General features: G+C 40.8%; 1 protein-coding gene across 9 annotated transcripts in view; it reads right to left on the reverse strand.

Annotated features, from left to right (window-relative positions):
- PDLIM5 (PDZ and LIM domain 5) overlaps window positions 1-20,525 on the reverse strand; it is a 190,068-nt gene that overhangs the window by 107,290 nt on the left and 62,253 nt on the right. For all 9 annotated transcript variants that reach the window (XM_083179095.1, XM_083179088.1, XM_083179096.1 and 6 more), the window contains one exon: window positions 15,786-15,937. In XM_083179095.1, the coding sequence (XP_083035221.1) occupies window positions 15,786-15,937 (152 nt within the window). The remainder of the gene's footprint in view (window positions 1-15,785; window positions 15,938-20,525) is intronic.

Here is a 20,525-nt window from a genome sequence, read left to right on the forward strand (position 1 = left end):
TGGCAATGTTGGCCTAGTGTCTGGAGGATGGGAAAGTGAAGATGAATACGTGAGAATGTGTGTGGACAGTGGCGATGCAATTGAATAGGAAAGTTTATGAAGGCTATGTGGGCAGAAATGGAATATAATATGCTTGACTGAAGAGCTTTCAGACCACAATTGAAGGTTTGGAGACTACCGGCATCCTGCATGGTCGCTGGGGTTGCCCTACATAACGGGGGAGATTTTCTAAGCTAAAAATGCGGTAAAAACCCTGTTATCTGGGTTTCTACTGCATTTTGGGATGCTGTAAGCAACCCCCGCCGGGGGGCATCTCCAGAAAAATCTGGTGATGCCCCATAGAACCCAATGGGCTTCTACCGCAACCCTCCGCCGCCCCGCACGGACCCCCGCCGCCCCCCCCATCTGTGTCCGGGCATCACAGAGCTGTGCTGCCCGGACCTGTGACCTCCTCCTCCCTGCACTGATCCTCTTACGGGTGCAGGGAGGAGGAGAGCCCCGCGCAGCAGCGCCGGGTAAGGGAGGGAGGGGAGAGCCGACGGGTCCCCATGGGACCCGCTGAGTATCGCAAAGGACAGCTCTTAACGCAAGAGCTGTCCTTTGCCATAATTATCGCATATGTTACTGCATATGCGATAATTATGCAGGCGATGGGCGGCGGAGCTGGGGAGCGGATGTTAGAGCACCCCCCCCAACATCCTGCCCCATAAACCTGAATGTAATCCATGGGTGCAGCTGCCAGCTCTTTATCTTTTCTTACTATACTATACTAACTTCCGGCAGGGGCCGTGGATGGTCACATGCACGTGGAGCTCCCACTGAACACTCGGGTAGTGAGCGAATGTCCACCGTGGGGTCTCCTGTGACTGAGGCAGCAATGATGCCACAATGCCTCTATTGTCGGACACGATGTCCCCAGCTTGGAGATGGGCAGCACCCAGCCATCAGGATCCTATGTCACAGCCCCGGTGGCAAATCCCTTGGCCTGGAGGGTCCGCCAACAGAAAACTCTGATGGTGGGAGCAAACCGCCTACAGAAGACCCTGGCGGGGAGTGGAATCCAGCCAGGTGGTCCCGGCGAAAAGACAGGATGCACAGAGATCCTGACTATGGGTGAACATCCTTGCCTGCAGGATCCCCTCGGTAAATAGAGCAGTGGCCCTCACAGTGAGAATCCCCAGAGACGGTAAGGTTCTTACCTCAGAGGGGTGGGGAGTGGGGGGCAGCAGCGATGGGCCAAGCAAAGGCCCAGTCTCGGACCCACTCTTCCCACACTATGGCCCACCCCACAGCCTCGGCCTCAACCAGGCCCACGGACATGCTTGCCACTCCCTAGCTGAGAAGATTGAGACTTAGCCATACAACATGCTGAATAAGAAAAATGGCCTGTTGGGCCTGGAAGTAGCTATGACCAAGATGGTGCCACTGCTGGCTGCCTAGGAGCTGTGCAGCTCAGCCAAATATATTAACCATGATATATATATATATATATATATATATATATATATATATATATATATATATATATATATATATATATATATATATATATATATATATATATATATTACTGTCACTGTTTAGTTGGCTGTTGCAATGACCAATTACCACCACTGATTTGGCTGCCTGGGTGCTGTGCTCAGCCAAAATAGGTCCCCTGTGTCTCCCCTGTACTTGTCCTCCACCCTCACATGTGCTCCAGAATGCTATTCACACAACATTCTATGGCACGATTCTGGTAGTGATGTTGATGTGTGAATTGGAGCATTACTGTAGTGGTAAGGACGAGTAGGAGGAAATCCATTCTGCATTAGAGCACAATGAATTTCCTCTTTACAAGTCAGGGCATGATGTGGGTTGGACGGCTAAAGCCCAGCAGATTGCACCAGTTAAGTGGTTAAAGATTTTAATGCAGCAGAATTAAAATAGGTTTTACATTAGAAGAATAAATCATCACAAATTATATAAAGTAGGGAGAAAGGGGATTGTAGGTGAAGTAAGGTACTGTACAGGGTAATAAAGGGACAAGAATTTTACCTCTGTACTATATGGTGCCCCTACAACACCACTGCAGCAGTCACCATGTACTTACATCGGTCTACTCTTCCCCCATATCATTACGTATATGTACACTCTATATCATTAACAATGTGCAATCCCTCAGGACGTTCGTGATCGTACATGCACCCAGCCAGGTCCAGTAGCTCCTGATATCACACTTCGTCTAATAAATACCCAGCTTCTCTAAATCGCAAGCATACAATGTGCATCAGAATCATGAGCCTTTTTGTTTAGCTTGCTGCGCAGGCCTAAAAGCCTGGTAAGGATAGCATATGTTCCTCCTACACTCTTTTAGAACATAAGAATAGGCTTCTGGTTTACAGTAAGTGCTAAAATTATTCAAACAAAATTCAAGCAGCAACATTTCCATACAGTTTTTAATAGCTAATAAATTTAAAAGGAAATTCCACTCAAAACCATAGACAGGTTTTTTTTTTTTTATCAAAAGCAGGATACATGTACATCCATCATCTTCCCCTGTTAGCAATGCAATGTACATAGGCTTTTTTTTTACTGTGAACCAATAGACAATGAGGCAGATGTATTAAGCCTTAACAAGAGATAAATGCAAGGTGATAAAGGGGCAGATGTATTAAGCCCGGAGAAGAGATAAAGTGGAGATAACTTGGAAGAGATAACGCACCAGCCAATCAGCTGTGTTTGAAATATGACAGTTGGGATCTGATTGGCTGGTGCATTATCTCCTTCCACTTTATCTCCAGTTTATCTCTTCATGAGGCTTAATACATCTGCCCCATTGAGAGATAAACATCCAGCCAAATCACATCCTAAGTGCCATGTTACAGGCTGTGTTTCAAAAAAGTCAGTAAGGAGCTGATTGAAGAGAGATAAACTTCCAGCCAGTCAGCTACTTGCTGACTTTTTTCAAACACAGCCTGTAAAATAGCAGTTAGCAGGTGATTGGCTAAATATTTAGCGCTCTTTATCACCCATGCATTTATCTCTTGTTAAGGATGAATACATCTGCCCCAATGCCACTTAAATAATACAACTAGTTTGAGTATCAACATTACTAAGAATTAGCATAAGTGGAAGGCAGTCAGACTCAACCAATCAATATTGGCCGACGACTGCCAACATCAGTGTTTGTATATTGCTTCAGGAGACACATAAAAAAAAAAAAAGTTACAATTTATTTCCAGAGCAGGTGGTTTCCTAGCATGTAATTAACCCACACTCTATTAAAAGGTGTAACACTCAGCACTACCACACAGAATGATATTTAGGTACAGTCCTTCAAAATCTAAACATACATATTATTTCTAAAACAGACCTGCTGAGGTTCATAAAGGTTTCTTTAGCTAAACCAAATAAACCTGCCGACCGAAGTAATCATTTTTCAGCATAGCATACGTTTTCATATAAACATTACACCACATCCAGATGCATAGGTCTTGCAGCAATTCCCACAGCTTTCAATAGGCATAATCCAGTATATTTATTTTATGTTCTATCATTACCAGGTCATCCAAGGTTGTGTTTACGGAATGGATTCTTTACTACAAACTTACACAATAGGTCTGAAAATGGAAAATACCACTGTAAATTCTATTTTGGCATAAGACAACTCAAAGCTCATTCACATATTGGCGAGATAGTCAGACACAGCCCAACCACTCTCTGGAGAACGCACCAATGCCAAATACAGATCAAGGTTTGGCAAATACTGCAAATCCAGTGCACTGTGATCAGTGTCTTGTGTAGTAAAGGGGACTTGAATAGAATAGAATTCCTTTATTCGTCTCACAATGGAGAAATATGCATTGTTACAGCAAGGTTCAAAGTACAGATAAGAGTAGTTGCCCAAGCAGGGGGTTCTGTTATTCTTACTTATTAGGATCAAGGAAGTTGTTCCCGAATGGTGAGCCTAGGCTCCCTGGGATGCCTCAGGTTGGTGGTCCATAACCAAATCAAATTAGTTATAGTCAATGAAATAGGCAAAATCAGTGCTTGTGGCTTCCAATCATAAATTATGTGGGTAAATTAAAGTGAATCATGTTCTTCACCATGGGCCTAGTGAGGCCTTTCTAGTTCACTCTGACAAAATCCTTCTTAGATGGACAAAACCATGTGCACTTCAGGTGGGGCAGATGTAAAATGTGCATTCCCGGCTTCCTGCAGGCTATTACATTTAACCCCCACACAATATAGAAGTGTCAAGTATTCCTTTTGATATGAATATATAGCTTATTTTTAAAAGTGAAACTTTAATGCTGTACTTGTCCCCCCCCAGAGTTACACAACCTGGCAGCACTCAGGCCAGGCATCCTACACTGCATGGCGTATTGAGGCTAGATTTAGTACGGACACATCTGTATTTAGTAATAGGGATAATCATGCTCAGAGTATGTGCATTCCTTCTCAGGTAATTTTCAGACAGGGAACTTGGGGTTAAAGAACAGTCACTGCTACAGGATTCTGAATAAAAAAAAAAAATGAAATAAAAAAATAATAAGGATGCATTTGTTTTTTTCCTATATCGGTATGCAGTGGCAGATTCACCACGGCATGTGCATGAATGTGAGGCTGTCTGTTTCCCAGCGTGGCTGCATCTTCTCCCGGTGATCAACCTCACTTCACCATGGCCGCAGGGACTTATCTATGCCCTGGGGATGCGGACAGGACAGGACCAGGGGGGGAGAGGTGAGGGTTGGGTCAGATGAGCAGGGGAGCAGACTATGCTGCTGTGATTCATACCTGCATTATGACCACGGGGTGAAGGAGGGTGATGAAGAGTTGGCTGGCTGTACAGGGAGGCAGCCCCCTGCACAGGGGAAGAGGGTAGGAAAGAATACAGTAGGTAAACTGAACTGCAGGGAGGCATCCACTGTGACCACGTTGGGGAATAGAGTACAGGAGGGCAGGCTGTTCCCAGCCTGTCACACCTACATGACAGACAGCAGCTGAGTGAAGCGCCTCCCACACCCCCTGTGACAGCAGGGAATATAAACCCTAAAGTGGCGGGTAAATGGGCAGCCCAACAGTCCTAACCCTGTATTGAATACCCCCCTAAATCTGGCAGCCAAAACTGCAGGTTTGGAAAGCACTGCATAGCCTTTAAATGTGCTAAACATTTGCTATAAGATGAATAATAAAATGGATTTATGTGCCTTAAATCTTAGCCAAGGGGTAAGAAAGAAAAGGTATGCAGCCAGTAATTTGTTCTAACTACAAACTACTTACAGTGCATCTTATAGAAAAGGAATAATAAATTAAATTTAAATTTAAAAAAACACCTATTTAAATTTGCTGGCAAGAAAAGAAACATCTTGCAGCCATGTGCAAAAAACAAAATGGTACAAAGCAAAGAATGCTGTACTGCTGTAGTAATCATTTTAATCATGAAAAGTCTATTGCTGCTTAGCCAAAAATAGTTTTCCATAGTCTAAATTCTAGGTACTGGCACTACATAATAGAAGAACAATTTGTATTAAGCATTTTCACTGACTCAAGACTCAACTTGTATTAGCTAATCTTCATTTAAGTAAAAATGCCCATGCACGGTACAATGGTGCTCTGCGATGCGTGCTCCCGTGGGCATCCCATCGCACAGCACAAAGTCTGTGCAGCCCGTGCTTTTAGTACTAGATGGCATTGTATCTAGTACAAAAAGCACGGTGCTGTAGCACATTGTATGCTGTTTGTACTAGATGCTATGCAATATGGTACTAAAAGCATGGAGTTCATCCCACCGTGTATGGGCACCTTTAGTTAAAGAAAAACCTGACACACAAAAGCTAGCATAAATTTGAAAGATTTCTGGTGTATTCACATCTAGAAAATTTCAAAATAATGGGGGGGGGGGGGGGGAGAAAACAGCCGCAATCATTTTCCGCAGAAAAGAACGTTTCTGAATAATTGTCAGAATTGTTGCTATGTACTAATAATCTAATTCAGATTTCTCAGAACCCTCCTGCAGACCAGTAATACTGCTTTCACATTGCAGAAATGGGTAATGACACGGTATTCTTAAATGGGACTTTAAAACGGGTCTGAGCCTTGAGACCTTTCACATTGCAGGTGAAAACCGTTTTAAAAATCATTTAATACCATTCAAAATTCAACCCGTTTAACCCCCATGGGACACGTTTCAAGCCATTGAAATAGAGCCATTCACACTGCCTTAAAAACGGCTTTAAAACGTGTAGGACTCTGCTTTTTAACAGTGTTGAAATACCGGTTATCTTTAACCGGTAAATCAACTTTGGCACTTTCACATTGCAGCCTTAAACGTTTTAATATGGGAAAAAAACGGCAATATACCGTTTTAAAAGTGCAATGTGAAAGGGGTATTAGTGTTGCAGATTGCAGTTCCTATTATTATTATTTATGTATGTAATGTCATAAATAAATGCTACTGTATATGTTTTTTATAAATCATCTTGTGTATGTATCTTAAACTGGCCATACATCTACAGACTGTCAAATCTGGATGATTGGAACAAAAACCTGAATGACAGCATTTCAAAGCAAATGGTCAACTGTCATCTGCTCTCATCCATTACCAGGTTTGTGTTCCAACCAGATCTGACAATAAATCTGTAGATGTACAGTATGGCCAGTTTATGGAAGGGGATTCACCCATTATTGATAGATCAACACCATCCCTTTACTGCAGTGAATGGAATGGGTAGGTGTCTATCGGATTAAAATGCAATATCCACTTATTTTCATTTTACAATGATTAACACCGCAGAGCCACAAATCTCCCTGTGCTCCTGTATAAGCCGATACAAGCATTAGGTCGACAGGGTCTAGGTTGACATGGGGTTTTTCACTTTTTTTTACCCGAATGTCGACACAGTCAACATGAACAGTTTCAGTGCACCACTTTCGCTCGCAATGCTTCAGGCACACTATTTTATTCTCCCACCATGCCCTAGTGGATGTTAGGGCATGAAATACCGCATGTCGGCTCAAAAACAGTGGAAAACCCCATGTCGACCTAGACACTGTTGACCTGATGCTTGTGTTGACCTAATTTCCTGTCGACCTAAACCCATGTCGACCAAAAACCATGTTGACCTATCCCCTAACGGTGTCGACCAACTTGCTGTAGACCCAATGAACGTATCCCATTTGAACACACATACAACACAATGGGCAGTATTCAATGAGCATTTTGGCGATGTGCAGCGAATCCTGTTAAGAATTCGCTGCACATTCGCCACTGCTCGCCGCGTTCCGGAGCCTTGCCGGCTCCAGTATTCGAGTCAGGGGCTCGCTGCCCCTGACCGGCGAATTTAAACTCCTGCGGCGATGCCGCAGGGAGCCTGAGGACGGCGGCAGGCAGGGAGATGGAAGTCTCCCTGCCTGCCCCAGAACGTTTGTGGGGGGAGGTGGGCTCCCGGGAGCCAGGCAGCACAGGCTGTCCCCCGGGGGTGCCAGCAGGGGACCGGGTATATTCACTACACCCGATCTTGCATATGTAATGATCGGGTGCAGTGAATATATGAATATCTAATGAGCGGCTCGGCTCCCGGCCCCCTGCTGGCTGGTCTGTGTAAAAAAAAATGCTTACAGCACATGAATAAAAATAGCATGCCCCTCCTCAGAATAAAATTCCTGATTTTTTGACACCAAATGTAAAAAACAAAACACTTTATTTTAAAAGTTCACATTCCACTTCACCATAAAAAGATAGCGATTGCTACTCGGTGAATCGTGGCGAAAAAAACCTTGAAATGTATTCGCCATCTGGTCATTGAATAGGGTGATTCACCGTTTTAGTCAAAAATTCGCCTTACAGCACAAAATCGCCATAAAAACATGGCGAATCAGCCTCATTGAATACCGCCCAATGTAGAGTATCTTCTTTACAAAATATATACTATGTGACACATAATAGACGTGCATCTTAAGGATAAGTGCAATACAAAAATCAAATGCACTGTAGGTAGACATCGGATTTAGCAGAATACCGCTACACTATTTTATTTTTTCATATAAGAATTATGTTGATTCATATGTACTAGTTTGGCTGGAAGCCTGGATTTACACAATGCAGTTGAACAAATACAACTTTTCAGAGTGCATTGAATAAGGAGCAAACACTCTGTTATACGAGTTAGTAAACACTGCAGTATTTCACATACTCTAAAATTCAAATGGAAAAGATTGCACAATATATGTTGAGGATTATGTCATAATCTAAAGCAACTTTGTCCAAAAGTTACATGTAAAACGCTTTATTAGTATATCTAAGCGAGGAAAAAGAAAGAAAGGACTCTGTAGAAATTGTGATTATCCAATATCTAAGGGCATAATCAGGCTGGGGCGGCTTTACCTTCCCTCCTTTCTTACATATGTGAAAGGCTAAAAGGTATGTATTCAGTGTTGGTCGTTAGGTGTGTTCTGTCGGAAACCGCATATTCTCCACCTAAAAAAAAGTCTAGTTGAATTAGACTATTCAAGGTAATTTTTTCTCGATCTGGCCCGACAGCCGTGACCCTGGCCTGTTTTCGTTCGACTGCAGATCGCCTGCCGCGATTCAATGCCCCACTTCGCGATCGGTGAAAAGGGGGCGCTTCTGTGTAAACAACCATGGATTGTCGATATTCGGCCGTGATCGCGCGATTCGCGGACGAAATCGACAAAATGGGCCCGACTGCATTTAAAGTCGGGCCCATTCTGTCGATCTGCCTCTTCAATGCTATCAGGAAAGACAGCATTGAATAGGCGTTCACCACTATTTCCCCCGTTGTAAATCATGGCCCAGATTGAATACCCCCCTTAGTCTATTCAATGTCAGATTGTCTAAATGGAGTCAGTCTTTAGACAATGTGAACTAGACAATTTCTTCTGTCAGGACTAGTCTACATAACATTGAATTTTTTTTTTAATGAATCAATGTAATTTATTGTCATTTTGTTTGTAAACATATGTTTTATGTTTAGCAGGGTAATTAAGGGCTAACTGCAGCGCTGGTGAGTATATGTCCCAGATTTTCTGTAGGGTATAAAGAGGAATATTAAACAGTTCTTGAGGAAAAAATATATATATATATATATATATATATATATATATATATATATATATATATATATATATATATATATATATATATATATATATATATATTCCTTGCACTTTTCTTAAAACATCCAATACTTTATTTCCACCAACCAAATCAGAGAAAAAATTTCCTCTTTAAGGAAAAATAATAAAAAATGCAAAAATTGCAATACACATTTAAAAACAGTTATTTCCACTTGAACAAACAGAGCTTTACTTTGAGCTCACCGGACCTCCAGGGGAAGCTATTTTTCTCTCCTCTCCACCTGATGTTATAAATCCACTTTTCACACTAGGACTCCTCTTCTGGACGTCGCACTGCCACTGCGGCTGTCCTTAAGATTACCTTCCGTGTGTTAGGGATAGTGGACAGGGGGCTGATGTCTCCGAGCTAGGTGCATGGCTATTGGAAGCAGGGAGAGGACATATCGACTCCCAACCCAGAACAGATATGAAATATTGGGAGAGACAACTTATGGAAATCAACCCAGTGAAATTAGGACACACTATAACCACAGGAACCAACCCAATGGGGAAATTGGCACACATTACAACCACAGAAAAAATGAGGGACAATACTCACAATATGTTTACAGGAGGAACACAGATCAAAATCATAGAGAGAATTATCACCACAGAAGGAGGAATGAATTTAAGGATTTTTTAGGAGTAGGAGTAGACACATATCACCAAGAGAATCACTGGAGAAGATAAATATAGGGGAAGGCCCAAATAAAAAGAAGAAAAAAACCACTAGAGGAAAAGGGGGGGCACTAAAAAGAAAGAGAAAAATAAAGAAAGGAATAATGTTTTCTTAAAAAAATTAAAAGAAAAAAAAATCCAACACAAAATAGCACAAGATAAAGGAAGTATCAAAATTTATAATATCAGCACTCACAATTTATCTATAGATGAACAAAATGTTCTAAGTAAAGGTTTAAAGTATTGCCCAACTAATGTGGCAAAATCATTTGATTTATTTGTAGATGTACAACGTCACGTGCGCAAATTAGCACTAAAAAGATTTTTTCACAAAAATACACTGACACAAGGGGATAATCAAAATTCAGAGGTTGATGGATTCAGTGGTTTCAGAAAAAAATCAAACTTCAACCCAATTTTCAGTCGAGGCTGTTATGTGGAAACATACGGTAAATTAGTAATAGATGATCTAAAAAAGATGTGCAATAAAAAAAGAAAGAGGAGGTATAATATAACAAAAGCAGAGAAAGAGGCCTTAGAAAATCTAAAAAGAAATGAGTCCATAACGATCAAGCCCTGTGACAAGGGAGGGGGAGTGGTCGTTATGGACACAACAAATTATAATAATAAAATAAAAGCATTACTCACAGATAAATTAACATACAAAAAATTAAAGAAAAATCCGACAGAAGACATAAAAAGAAAACTATATACCTTTATTGAAAAACCATCATGAAAACGGAACTCCATCCGACAAAGAACGAGACTATTTGAATATAGAGGACCCTGTTTTACCCGTAATATACGGGCTGCCAAAAATTCATAAACATGAAAAAGACCCACCCCTAAGACCGATAGTAGCAGGAGTGGGGTCTTTAACCTCGAATTTATCCGAAATGATTGATAAGCACTTACAACCTATAGTGTGTGGAGGTAGGGCATATCTGAAGGACACGATGGATATTATAAATAAATTAAACACCATAAAATGGCAAAAGAGGGATATCCTAGTGTCCGCGGATGTGTCCTCCTTGTACACAATAATACAACACAAAGATGGTTTGGCAGCAATTGAGAAAGTACTAATTAGAGAAAATTGTGAAGAGAAATTGAGAATGTTTATATTGGAAGGTATACAGTTTATACTGGAAAATAACTATTTTTATTTTTATTTTGATAATGCTTTCTTTCTGCAGTGCGCCGGGACTGCGATGGGGACGAAATTCGCCCCCAGTTTCGCCAACACATTCATGGAAGTATGGGAGGAGTCATGTGTGTGGCAGAGGCTGGGGGCGGATCTCGTCCTCTACCAGAGATATATAGATGATGTGATTATGGTATGGAGGGGAGGGAGAGAAGCTCTGGAAAATTTCCAAACTACTTTAAATAATAATAATAATATGGGGATTGTCCTGACATTTGAATCAAGTGAAGAGAGCATACACTTTTTGGATTTAACGGTTTATGTAGAAGAGGATAACATTTTAACAAAAACATATTATAAGCCTACAGATAGTAATTCCTACATTAACAAGAAAAGTAACCATCACCCTATGTGGTTGAGGAGTGTACCTGGAAGTCAGTTTCGAAGGGTAGAAAGAAATTGTACACAGGAGAAAGTATACATAGAACAAACAGAAAAAATGAAAACAGAATTCCTAGTAAAGGGGTACACGGAAGCTGACTTGCAGAGTACACTATTAGAGGTGAATAAGATAGAAAGAAATGTACTCTTAAAAAATAAGAATAAAAAAGACAAAAAAGATGGAAGTCTAGCTTTTGTGACAACGTATAATAGTGACTATAAGAAAATAAAAAAAGTGTTAAATAAACATTGGGGTTTATTAAAATCTGACCCAATTTTAAAAAGCTATATTCCAGAAAAAGCAGATGTGATTTATAAGAGAGCACCCAACATTAAAAATTGGGTTGTGAAAAGTGCTGTAGAGCCAAAAACCACAATGCACACAAGAGTGAAATAAAAAGGTTTTTTCCGATGTGGAATGTGTGCTGGGTGCAAACAAGTTAAAAATAAAGAAGGTAATAAGATAGAAACTTTTGTATCATCTGCTACTGGAAAGGAATACAAAATAGATAATTTTGTCACATGTAATAGCTATAATGTTATCTATCTAATTCAGTGCACATGCAATAAGCAGTATGTCGGCAGGACCAGCCGACAATTCAAAATCAGATTAAAGGGAGCACCTGAACAATATAAGTTTTATATATATATAAGTTTTATATATATACATATATAAGTTTTATATATAAGTTTTATATATATATATATTTTAAAAGTGAACATTCAATGACATAGTAAGTTTTAAAATTATTGATTCAGTTAAAGGCAGTTGGAGAAAAGAAGATAAAAAAAAAGTGATCTGGCACGCGCAGAAATGCGCTGGATTTACGAGCTAGACACACTCCATCCGAATGGATAATTCGACATTAAGTGGTTCTTGTGATCATATCCCCCATTTTTATGTCTCCACTGCCGTACTATATCATTATGCTGTGCACTGTCTTATATGCTATCTGGTTTGGCTGTACTTTTCCCTTAGAAACAAAAGTGTTATCATGATCGCATTTTATAGGGAAGGAAAATAATTTGTATGTATTTTTTATGTAATTTTTCATGTTTTTTTAGATGTGTGTACCACTTTAAGACAACCCAGGAAACTGTATAATGCATAAGAACGCCCTGTATTGAGGAAACCGGACTTCCTGGAGAGGTGTAAATTAGGGAGGGCTGCAATCTCCAGCTGCACCTTGAGAAAGACCAATTAATGGTAGAAACGCGTTGGTGAGCAGCTGGAGACCGGAGCCTGTGGGAGAGAGAGTCACCGCACACAAGGGGAGCAGTCTGTAGCCGCCAAGCGAAAGCCTGAGACATCTGCGGCACTGACCGGCTTTATAAAGATCCCAAGCCTGCTGAAGCACTCCTGAGCGCCGGCATTATAATAATCTTGGACGTAAGACCACGCTGACCTGCAGGCGCTAGCGGGACAGACGGGAGGGTGACACGTGTGCTTCCAATAGCCGTGCACCTAGCTCGGAGACATCAGCCCCCTGTCCACTATCCCTAACACATGGAAGGTAATCTGAAGGACAGCCGCAGTGGCAGTGCGACGTCCAGAAGAGGAGTCCTAGTGTGAAAAGTGGATTTATAACATCAGGTGGAGAGGAGAGAAAAATTTCTTCCCCTGGAGGTCCGGTGAGCTCAAAGTAAAACTCTGTTTGTTCAAGTGGAAATAACTGTTTTTAAATGTGTATTGCAATTTTTGCATTTTTTATTATTTTTTCCTTAAAGAGGAAATTTTTTCTCTGATTTGGTTGGTGGAAATAAAGTATTGGAAGTTTTAAGAAAAGTGCAAGGATCATATATATATATATATATTTTTTTTTTCCTCAAGAACTGTTTATATGTCCCAGATTTTCTGTAGGGTATACAGAGGAATATTACTCACCAGCGCTGCAGTTAGCCCTTAATTACACTGCTTCACTTGTTTCTTGGAAAACAAATTGGGATATAACTTTCCTACCTGGGTTCAGCAGCAGCAGGTGAAGGGAGCGCTTGAGGTGGTGGGGATTAACCCTTTTCCAAATATGTTTTATGTTTATTATTACCCATATGAATATATTTAGATTTTCTTCATTTTTTTTTTTTTTTTTTTTACTATGTCCCCATCGCACCTGCCCCTCTCTATCCCTATAGGAACTGCTCCTCTTTGTCCCAATCACAGCTGCCCCTCTCTGTTCCAATCACACCTTCCCCGTCAATGGCATTTTAATGTCATTTACACACAAAATGCCCCCCATAGCTCCACATACATAATACCCCCTGTAGCGCCATATACATTATATCCCCCAGTGCCATATACACAGTGGCAGCTTTAGATGGCACCATTTAGAATATTTGTTGTTAGAACTATTGCATATATAAGGCTGACAGCCTGTCAGTGTTGCTGCTTACACTGTAGCCAGGGGGCACTTGAAGCAGAGGGGATGGAACTGCCAGGAGCCGGCGGAGGGAGGGGGGGACCTAGATGCTGCTGCCAGGCAGAAGGGGGAAAGATGGGGCTGGGAGGAGGGACGAAATCAAACATTAATATGTTCTCATTTTTACAATACAATATTTAAATGCATTTAAAAGATCTCATTACTGTAAATAAATTTTAGTAGAGTTGTTGCAAATAAAATAAAACTGGGTACAGCCAGAGCCGGTGCAAGTTTTGCTGGGTGGGCGGGGAAGATTAGCGGATGACTGCCGTTCCGGGGGGGATATTTGCTCCTTGGGCGAGGCAGGGGTCAGCCGCCGCTGACCTCAACCACAGGGAAAGGGTTTAGTACTATGCGCGCAACCCGTGGTTGCCTCTGACCTGCTCTGGAAGGGTAGGGGGGTTTGGGTGCAGCCACTGACCTGTAGCAGGGGGGGGGGGGTTACTACAGTTGGCAGGGGGTGCAAACACAAGTAGAAGCAGGTCAGGGTTAGCCACAGACCTACTCCACGGTTGGGAGGGAGACCATACCTTTCCCCCTGAAGACAATGCCCCATCCCGGATGGGATGATTAATGGGCTGGCGGCTGTCTTCCTGCTCCTCATGCGCCAGGCACCTGCTTTCCTCCTTCTTCTTTAGAACTCTGTATCGCCTCCAGTGGCCAGCGCCCACAGGCAAATGCCTAAATCTGCCAAATGGTGGCGCCGGCCCTGGGTGCAGCGAGGCACTTGCAAGGGTGCCCTGGGTTGGTGGTCTAAGACCAATTCAAACTATTTATGGTCCATTTAGTAGGCAAACACCAGTGCTAGTGGCTGCCAACCATAAAAAAATATATGTACAAACAGGAACACAACACTGTCCACTACCACATAACTGAAGATAACAATGATAAACTGTATAAAACACAATTTGTGTAATTTTATATTTCTTTCTGAATTTAGGAATGCTCAGAATAGGTCATTTTATTCATGACTGAACTAGGCTAAGAATATATTTTTAAAACTTTTAGATTACAAAAAAGTATAGTTTTTACACTTTTTAAACTATAGCTTTTTTTATATACAGAGGTGTCCAAGTAATTGATAGATCAGTCTATCTATGATCAGACTATTGTAACTTCATATCTTCTTTTCTGCACACATCAGGTATATGTAGAGAAGGTAAGGGTTGTATCCTTCATATTTTCCCTGTGGTTGCAAATTGTGGCATCATGCTGTCGGATCAACAGTGATCAGCCCCATGGCAAGTACTGGGGCGGGAAACAATAAATCAGATTGATCTGCATTTTTTCCGCTGAGAGTGGCAGCTGCTGGAAGATTATCTTCCAGCAGCCACCTAGCGGGAGTTTCTCAGTAGGGGCATAAGATATGAACAGCTCATGGAAAGCTTAGCTTGGTGCGGTCAGGTTTGATACCACCATGTCAGACCCGTGGTTATAGAATTACTACATCCAATGACAGAAGAGGGTCTTCCTCACATCACCACATGTCAGTTCTCATCTATGTCTGCAACTTTGTCATTTTCAGCCAGCCAGACCTTCCATGAGAACATTATATCACAAGCTTTTTGAATAACGTTGACAAGATGTTTGTAGGTTAGGTGAGTGACCAAGACCAAAATAATGTAAACTGTAGTTCTTTATGAGCCTTTTCACCTTTTAAAAGGACTTAACCATATACAGTTAAAATATTTATATGACAGATATTATTATTATTATTATTATTAATAATAATAAAAAGAATAGAATGAAGCCAGATTAGAATGTATTTGCTTAATATACAAATAACTGGAATCGCTTTGCTGACATTTAAAAAATATCAAAAAGTTGATTTTCAGAGCATTTATTTCCAGTGGAATGCATTGAAAAGGCTTGCGAAGAACAGATAAAGTACACATTTTTTTTATTATTTAAATGAACCATTCATACTTTTCATATATCTAAATATTTTTTTTGTCTTAGAGAAAAGAAACAAAAAAAATACTTACTTTTGTAAAGTTAAACTCAGTGATCCAGTGCAGCTCTTAATCTTGTTTTGGGCCTCCAAGTGAGTCATTCCGTCAGTGCTTATACCATCAATGGTAAGGACCACGTCGCCAATCCCAATGTTTGCTCTAGCAGCCTTCCCGCCATCACTCAACTAATAGGAGAGAACAATAAATAAATCATCAAGTTGTGTAAAAGCATTAAAAAAAAATATTGGATAACTTAACTTTTCAGGTTAAAAAAAAGTTGAACAGATCTAGAATCAGCTGTTTACAGTTCATAAGCATTTTATTGATACACCTACACTGTCATAATATCCAAATGCTTAGTGCAGTTTTTTGCAAATAATTCAAGAATACTCAGAATAATCTTTTTTTTTTCTGCAAATGAAAATAGGTTTCAAGTCCTACAGGGAAAAAATTACATAAATATTTTTCTATTCTTTCATAACAACTGGATAGAGGAGTAATGTTGCATGACTACTTACTACTTTTTCCCATGTATATTGTTTTGATACAGTTAAAGTAGATTTTTTTTTATACTATGTTGGGGGAATTGAAAAGAGATAAAGTACCTACTGTACCAATCAGGTCCTGTTATTTTTCACAGCCTATAACATGGCAGTTCGAGACTAGATTATTGGTGCTTTATCGCACTCCATCTACAAGATAACATGTCTATATGCAGGGGCAATGTATGAACAGTCTGTAACATTGACCGTTTCAACAACTAAAGATATGGATTTGACAGCTGCAGGTGTCATTGCCCATACACCACCGCAGCAATCGCACGGTTGCTGGCTGTGGCGGCTGCCGCCTTCGCTCTGATCTGCAGCGCTCACGAGAGTAGAAATAATTTGTGCATTCCCAGGGGAGCCAGTCGGGAGTGGTAGACAGCACATCTGCACTAGGCTGATGCACTGTGGGGGGGGGGGGTCTGGCAGTGACAGTATATCATACTTTTTGTCAAGCTCCTGATGGACACAACAGCTTACATCCAGAGGCGGAACTCTCAAAGGAAATGGAAGCATTGGCCTCCATGCACCACCTGTGCCTAGCAGCAGAACAGGCAGTGGTCATAGCTGGATCCATCTGTGCAGTCTGGGAAGTGACTGTTTTTTGTTGGCAGCTGTCTGATACAATCTTTTTACCTTTATTATTACAACATTGAGTGTATGAGGTCATGCTGCACCACCAACAGAGGGGATCCAACAAACAGAAGCAGCAACCAAGAGAGGAACAGAGATATAACAACTAAAAAACAAAAACACAGTGATCGCTACCCTGCAGCCTGCTGCCAGTATGGGGTTTATTTACTAAGATGGGAGTTCGATGGAGATGGGATTTTGCTATAGGCACCTTCTAGAATATAATAGATATAGTCTTCAATAGAACTCCCATCTTAAAAAAAAATGCTATGTTCTTAGTCCTCATGTTACAACAAGTGCATTCTAATACCCCTTTTGGACCAGCTCTAATAACTCGGGTTTTTGCACGGGAGCGCTCATAAACTTGGGTTTGCAAGCAGTGTAAGCGCTAGCGCGGGATTTCAACACGGCAGATCGTGGTGTAGTGTAAACAGGTAACCTGGGTCAATGCGACCTGGGACCCGTTCACTGCAATGGAGCAGCAGTAAAAGAAAAGATGCACTTGTTCCATATCTCAATCTGTGGAAAACAGGCAGAGTAATTACATTTCTGACCCAGAACAATGGATTAACTTAGGTGTACATATTTCAACTAAGCCATAAAACAATTTGTTGCTGGTAGTGAGGAATGCAGTTAAGAACCACTGCTAGAATTAAAATGAGAACTACAGAATTAGGGGGCAACCTCCTAGATATCGAAGAAAGCAGGCAAATCCCACAGAAACCCATACTTGCTCCAAAATGGGCAGAATAAAAAAAAAAATGGTATCCTTATTGGGGAGAATTCCAACTGAACACATGAAATTATTACTGGTTATAACTATAAATAGCAACAGAGAAGCTCAGGCATTGAATAGGATAACCATTTAAAACTATAGACATATGCAATCATGATTACTTACACAGTTACAGTAACTGGCCAGGGCAGTTCTCAGTTTCTATTCTAGCATTACCCAGACTGTAAATATTAATTTATTATAACCTCAGCTGCATGCTCCTGTGGGATGAAGTCTGCGGAGAGGGGATATTTTAAAAGCATCACTATTACAGTGCAATGACATACTGCTTACAGGCATCAACAGTATGACACGCACTATACGAGGCAAAGGTCAATTGGATCTGTTGCTTAACTAAACAAGTATGGGCCAAGAAATTTAATACAGAGGGACTTTACTTTTAAATGTTATCTCCAGACATCTCTGTACAATGACATCAAGAATTAAGAAGAATTGAGAGTTTCTAAATCTAAAGAACAAGACACCTTATTCAAACAGTCAATTGATATTTAAAATGATTATTTGCTGATGGGAAGGTTTAGAGAATAAAATCTACTTTCAGATATAAATAAGGTGTGGTCTAAAATTTCTTAGGTCGAAAGCTCATAAACATTCTGCGCTGGTGGCTAGATTACAAGTCTAAAGAGTCTTAAACTAGTTAAAGTATCTGCAATCCATTTTAAGAGGGCAATTTTGTTCAGAGCGATGTCTGCAGAATGCTGGATGTTGGACAGAGGCACTCTGTAACCATTTTTTTAGCTGATCTTTTATTGCACACTGCATAGGAAAACAAGCCAAGATTTCCTACTGTATTGAATCCTGTGCTACAGGCAGCAATTGTGACTAGCCATTGACATAGTTTAGCACTGCAGAGGAAGAAGTGCCACTTGTCTAAATTAATTGAGCCCATTATAAAAAAAAAAAATTATGTGGAACTGGAGCTTGGGATAGACACCCCAGCAATAGCTGAAAAAGTGGGTTGGGAGTGCCATTTATTACAGAATATATATATATATATATATATATATATATTTATTTATTTATTTATTAAGCCAACCAGAGAGACCCTCAGTCTCCTGGAACGACAGGACCAGCACACCCTTATATTAGATGCAAAAAGTGTATTTATTGAAGCATCGTGTCAATCATCATAAAGAGATAAAAATTCATCATACTTAGCAGTGACTGGCCAAGGACTGAAGACAGCAGCATACAATCATGCACAAGTGCCCTGACGGGCTGTTTCGGTAAGTACCTTTCTCAAAGGGCATCAAGCTTACACTGACACTGAGCCTCTATATAAGGTGCAAAATCCACCTGTGACAAATAAACATCAATTACCTGGTTCATGCAATCCACACTTCATTAACAGAGCCTCATGGACGCTGCAACATGAAAACGGAAGCGCACACAGCAGGCGGAACCACTGTTCATGTGTGCGCAATCCGGGGGAAGAAAGAAAGGTTCCCAGTAACCAGAAATGATGTATGCCGTTTCCACGGCAACCCGCCGCTGCCCCGTCTGTGTGCGCACCACAATCACTTGCGTGCACAACACAGTCACAGGGGGAGCCGCTACTGGTTACCAGGCAACGGACATACACAAATCCGACTTCCTGGTTCTCACTTAACCACCAGCGTGTCCGCAACAATCGCCTGGTCCCCACCTGATCTAAGCACCCTTCACTAGTTACATGCAGCTGCTCAAAATACATAATAGTGGGTGAATGCATGATACCAGATAACAAACAGCTGGATGAACAGAACATGATCAGAGTGAAAGGACCATTGTAGAGACATAAATGGTAAGCCATAATACTGGTGGGTAAACTCGTGGGGTCAATTACATATAGCAACCCTCACATAAAAATAAGGTTCAACAAAACCACAATATACTGTAAAAGCGCTAAATAGTCTCAATCATGTCATAAATCACTCTGAAACCGTCCTGTCCAACTGTCACATAAACACCACAAATTACTATCAGAAAAAACACTAAACAAGAAGGAAGATTAGTATGTGATAGCAAGTAGAAAACATGGAATACACTACTTACACAAACTTATCAAAAATCAACAAAAAATTAACAAAAAATTCTGTGGGAGAGCTGAATCAAAAATGGCCTATGCTGGGTCCTAGACTCCTACTACTCATTATAAAAATACTGACATGTTCAGTTCCTCATTAAGGCCCAACGGTGCCATCGCTTGTAGCGTGTATGTCCAGTAACACTCACGTTGTAGAAGTAACATTTGGCGGTCTCCACCTCTCCTCAATGGCATAATATAATCAAATGGTAGAAACTTAAAGTCACTCATCCGGTGTCCGGCTTGAGCGAAGTGTCTCGCAACCGGTGGTGTCGATTTGTCTAGGAGTAGGAGTCTAGGACCCAGCATAGGCCATTTTTGATTCAGCTCTCCCACAGAATTTTTTGTTAATTTTTTGTTGATTTTTGATAAGTTTGTGTAAGTAGTGTATTCCATGTTTTCTACTTGCTATCACATACTAATCTTCCTTCTTGTTTAGTGTTTTTTCTGATAGTAATTTGTGGTGTTTATGTGACAGTTGGACAGGACGGTTTCAGAGTGATTTATGACATGATTGAGACTATTTAGCGCTTTTACAGTATATTGTGGTTTTGTTGAACCTTATTTTTATGTGAGGGTTGCTATATGTAATTGACCCCACGAGTTTACCCACCAGTATTATGGCTTACCATTTATGTCTCTACAATGGTCCTTTCACTCTGATCATGTTCTGTACATCCAGCTGTTTGTTATCTGGTATCATGCATTCACCCACTATTATGTATTTTGAGCAG

This window comes from Crinia signifera, chromosome 1, assembly GCF_055691185.1.
Source record: "Crinia signifera chromosome 1, ASM5569118v1, whole genome shotgun sequence".
NCBI lineage: Eukaryota > Metazoa > Chordata > Amphibia > Anura > Myobatrachidae > Crinia > Crinia signifera.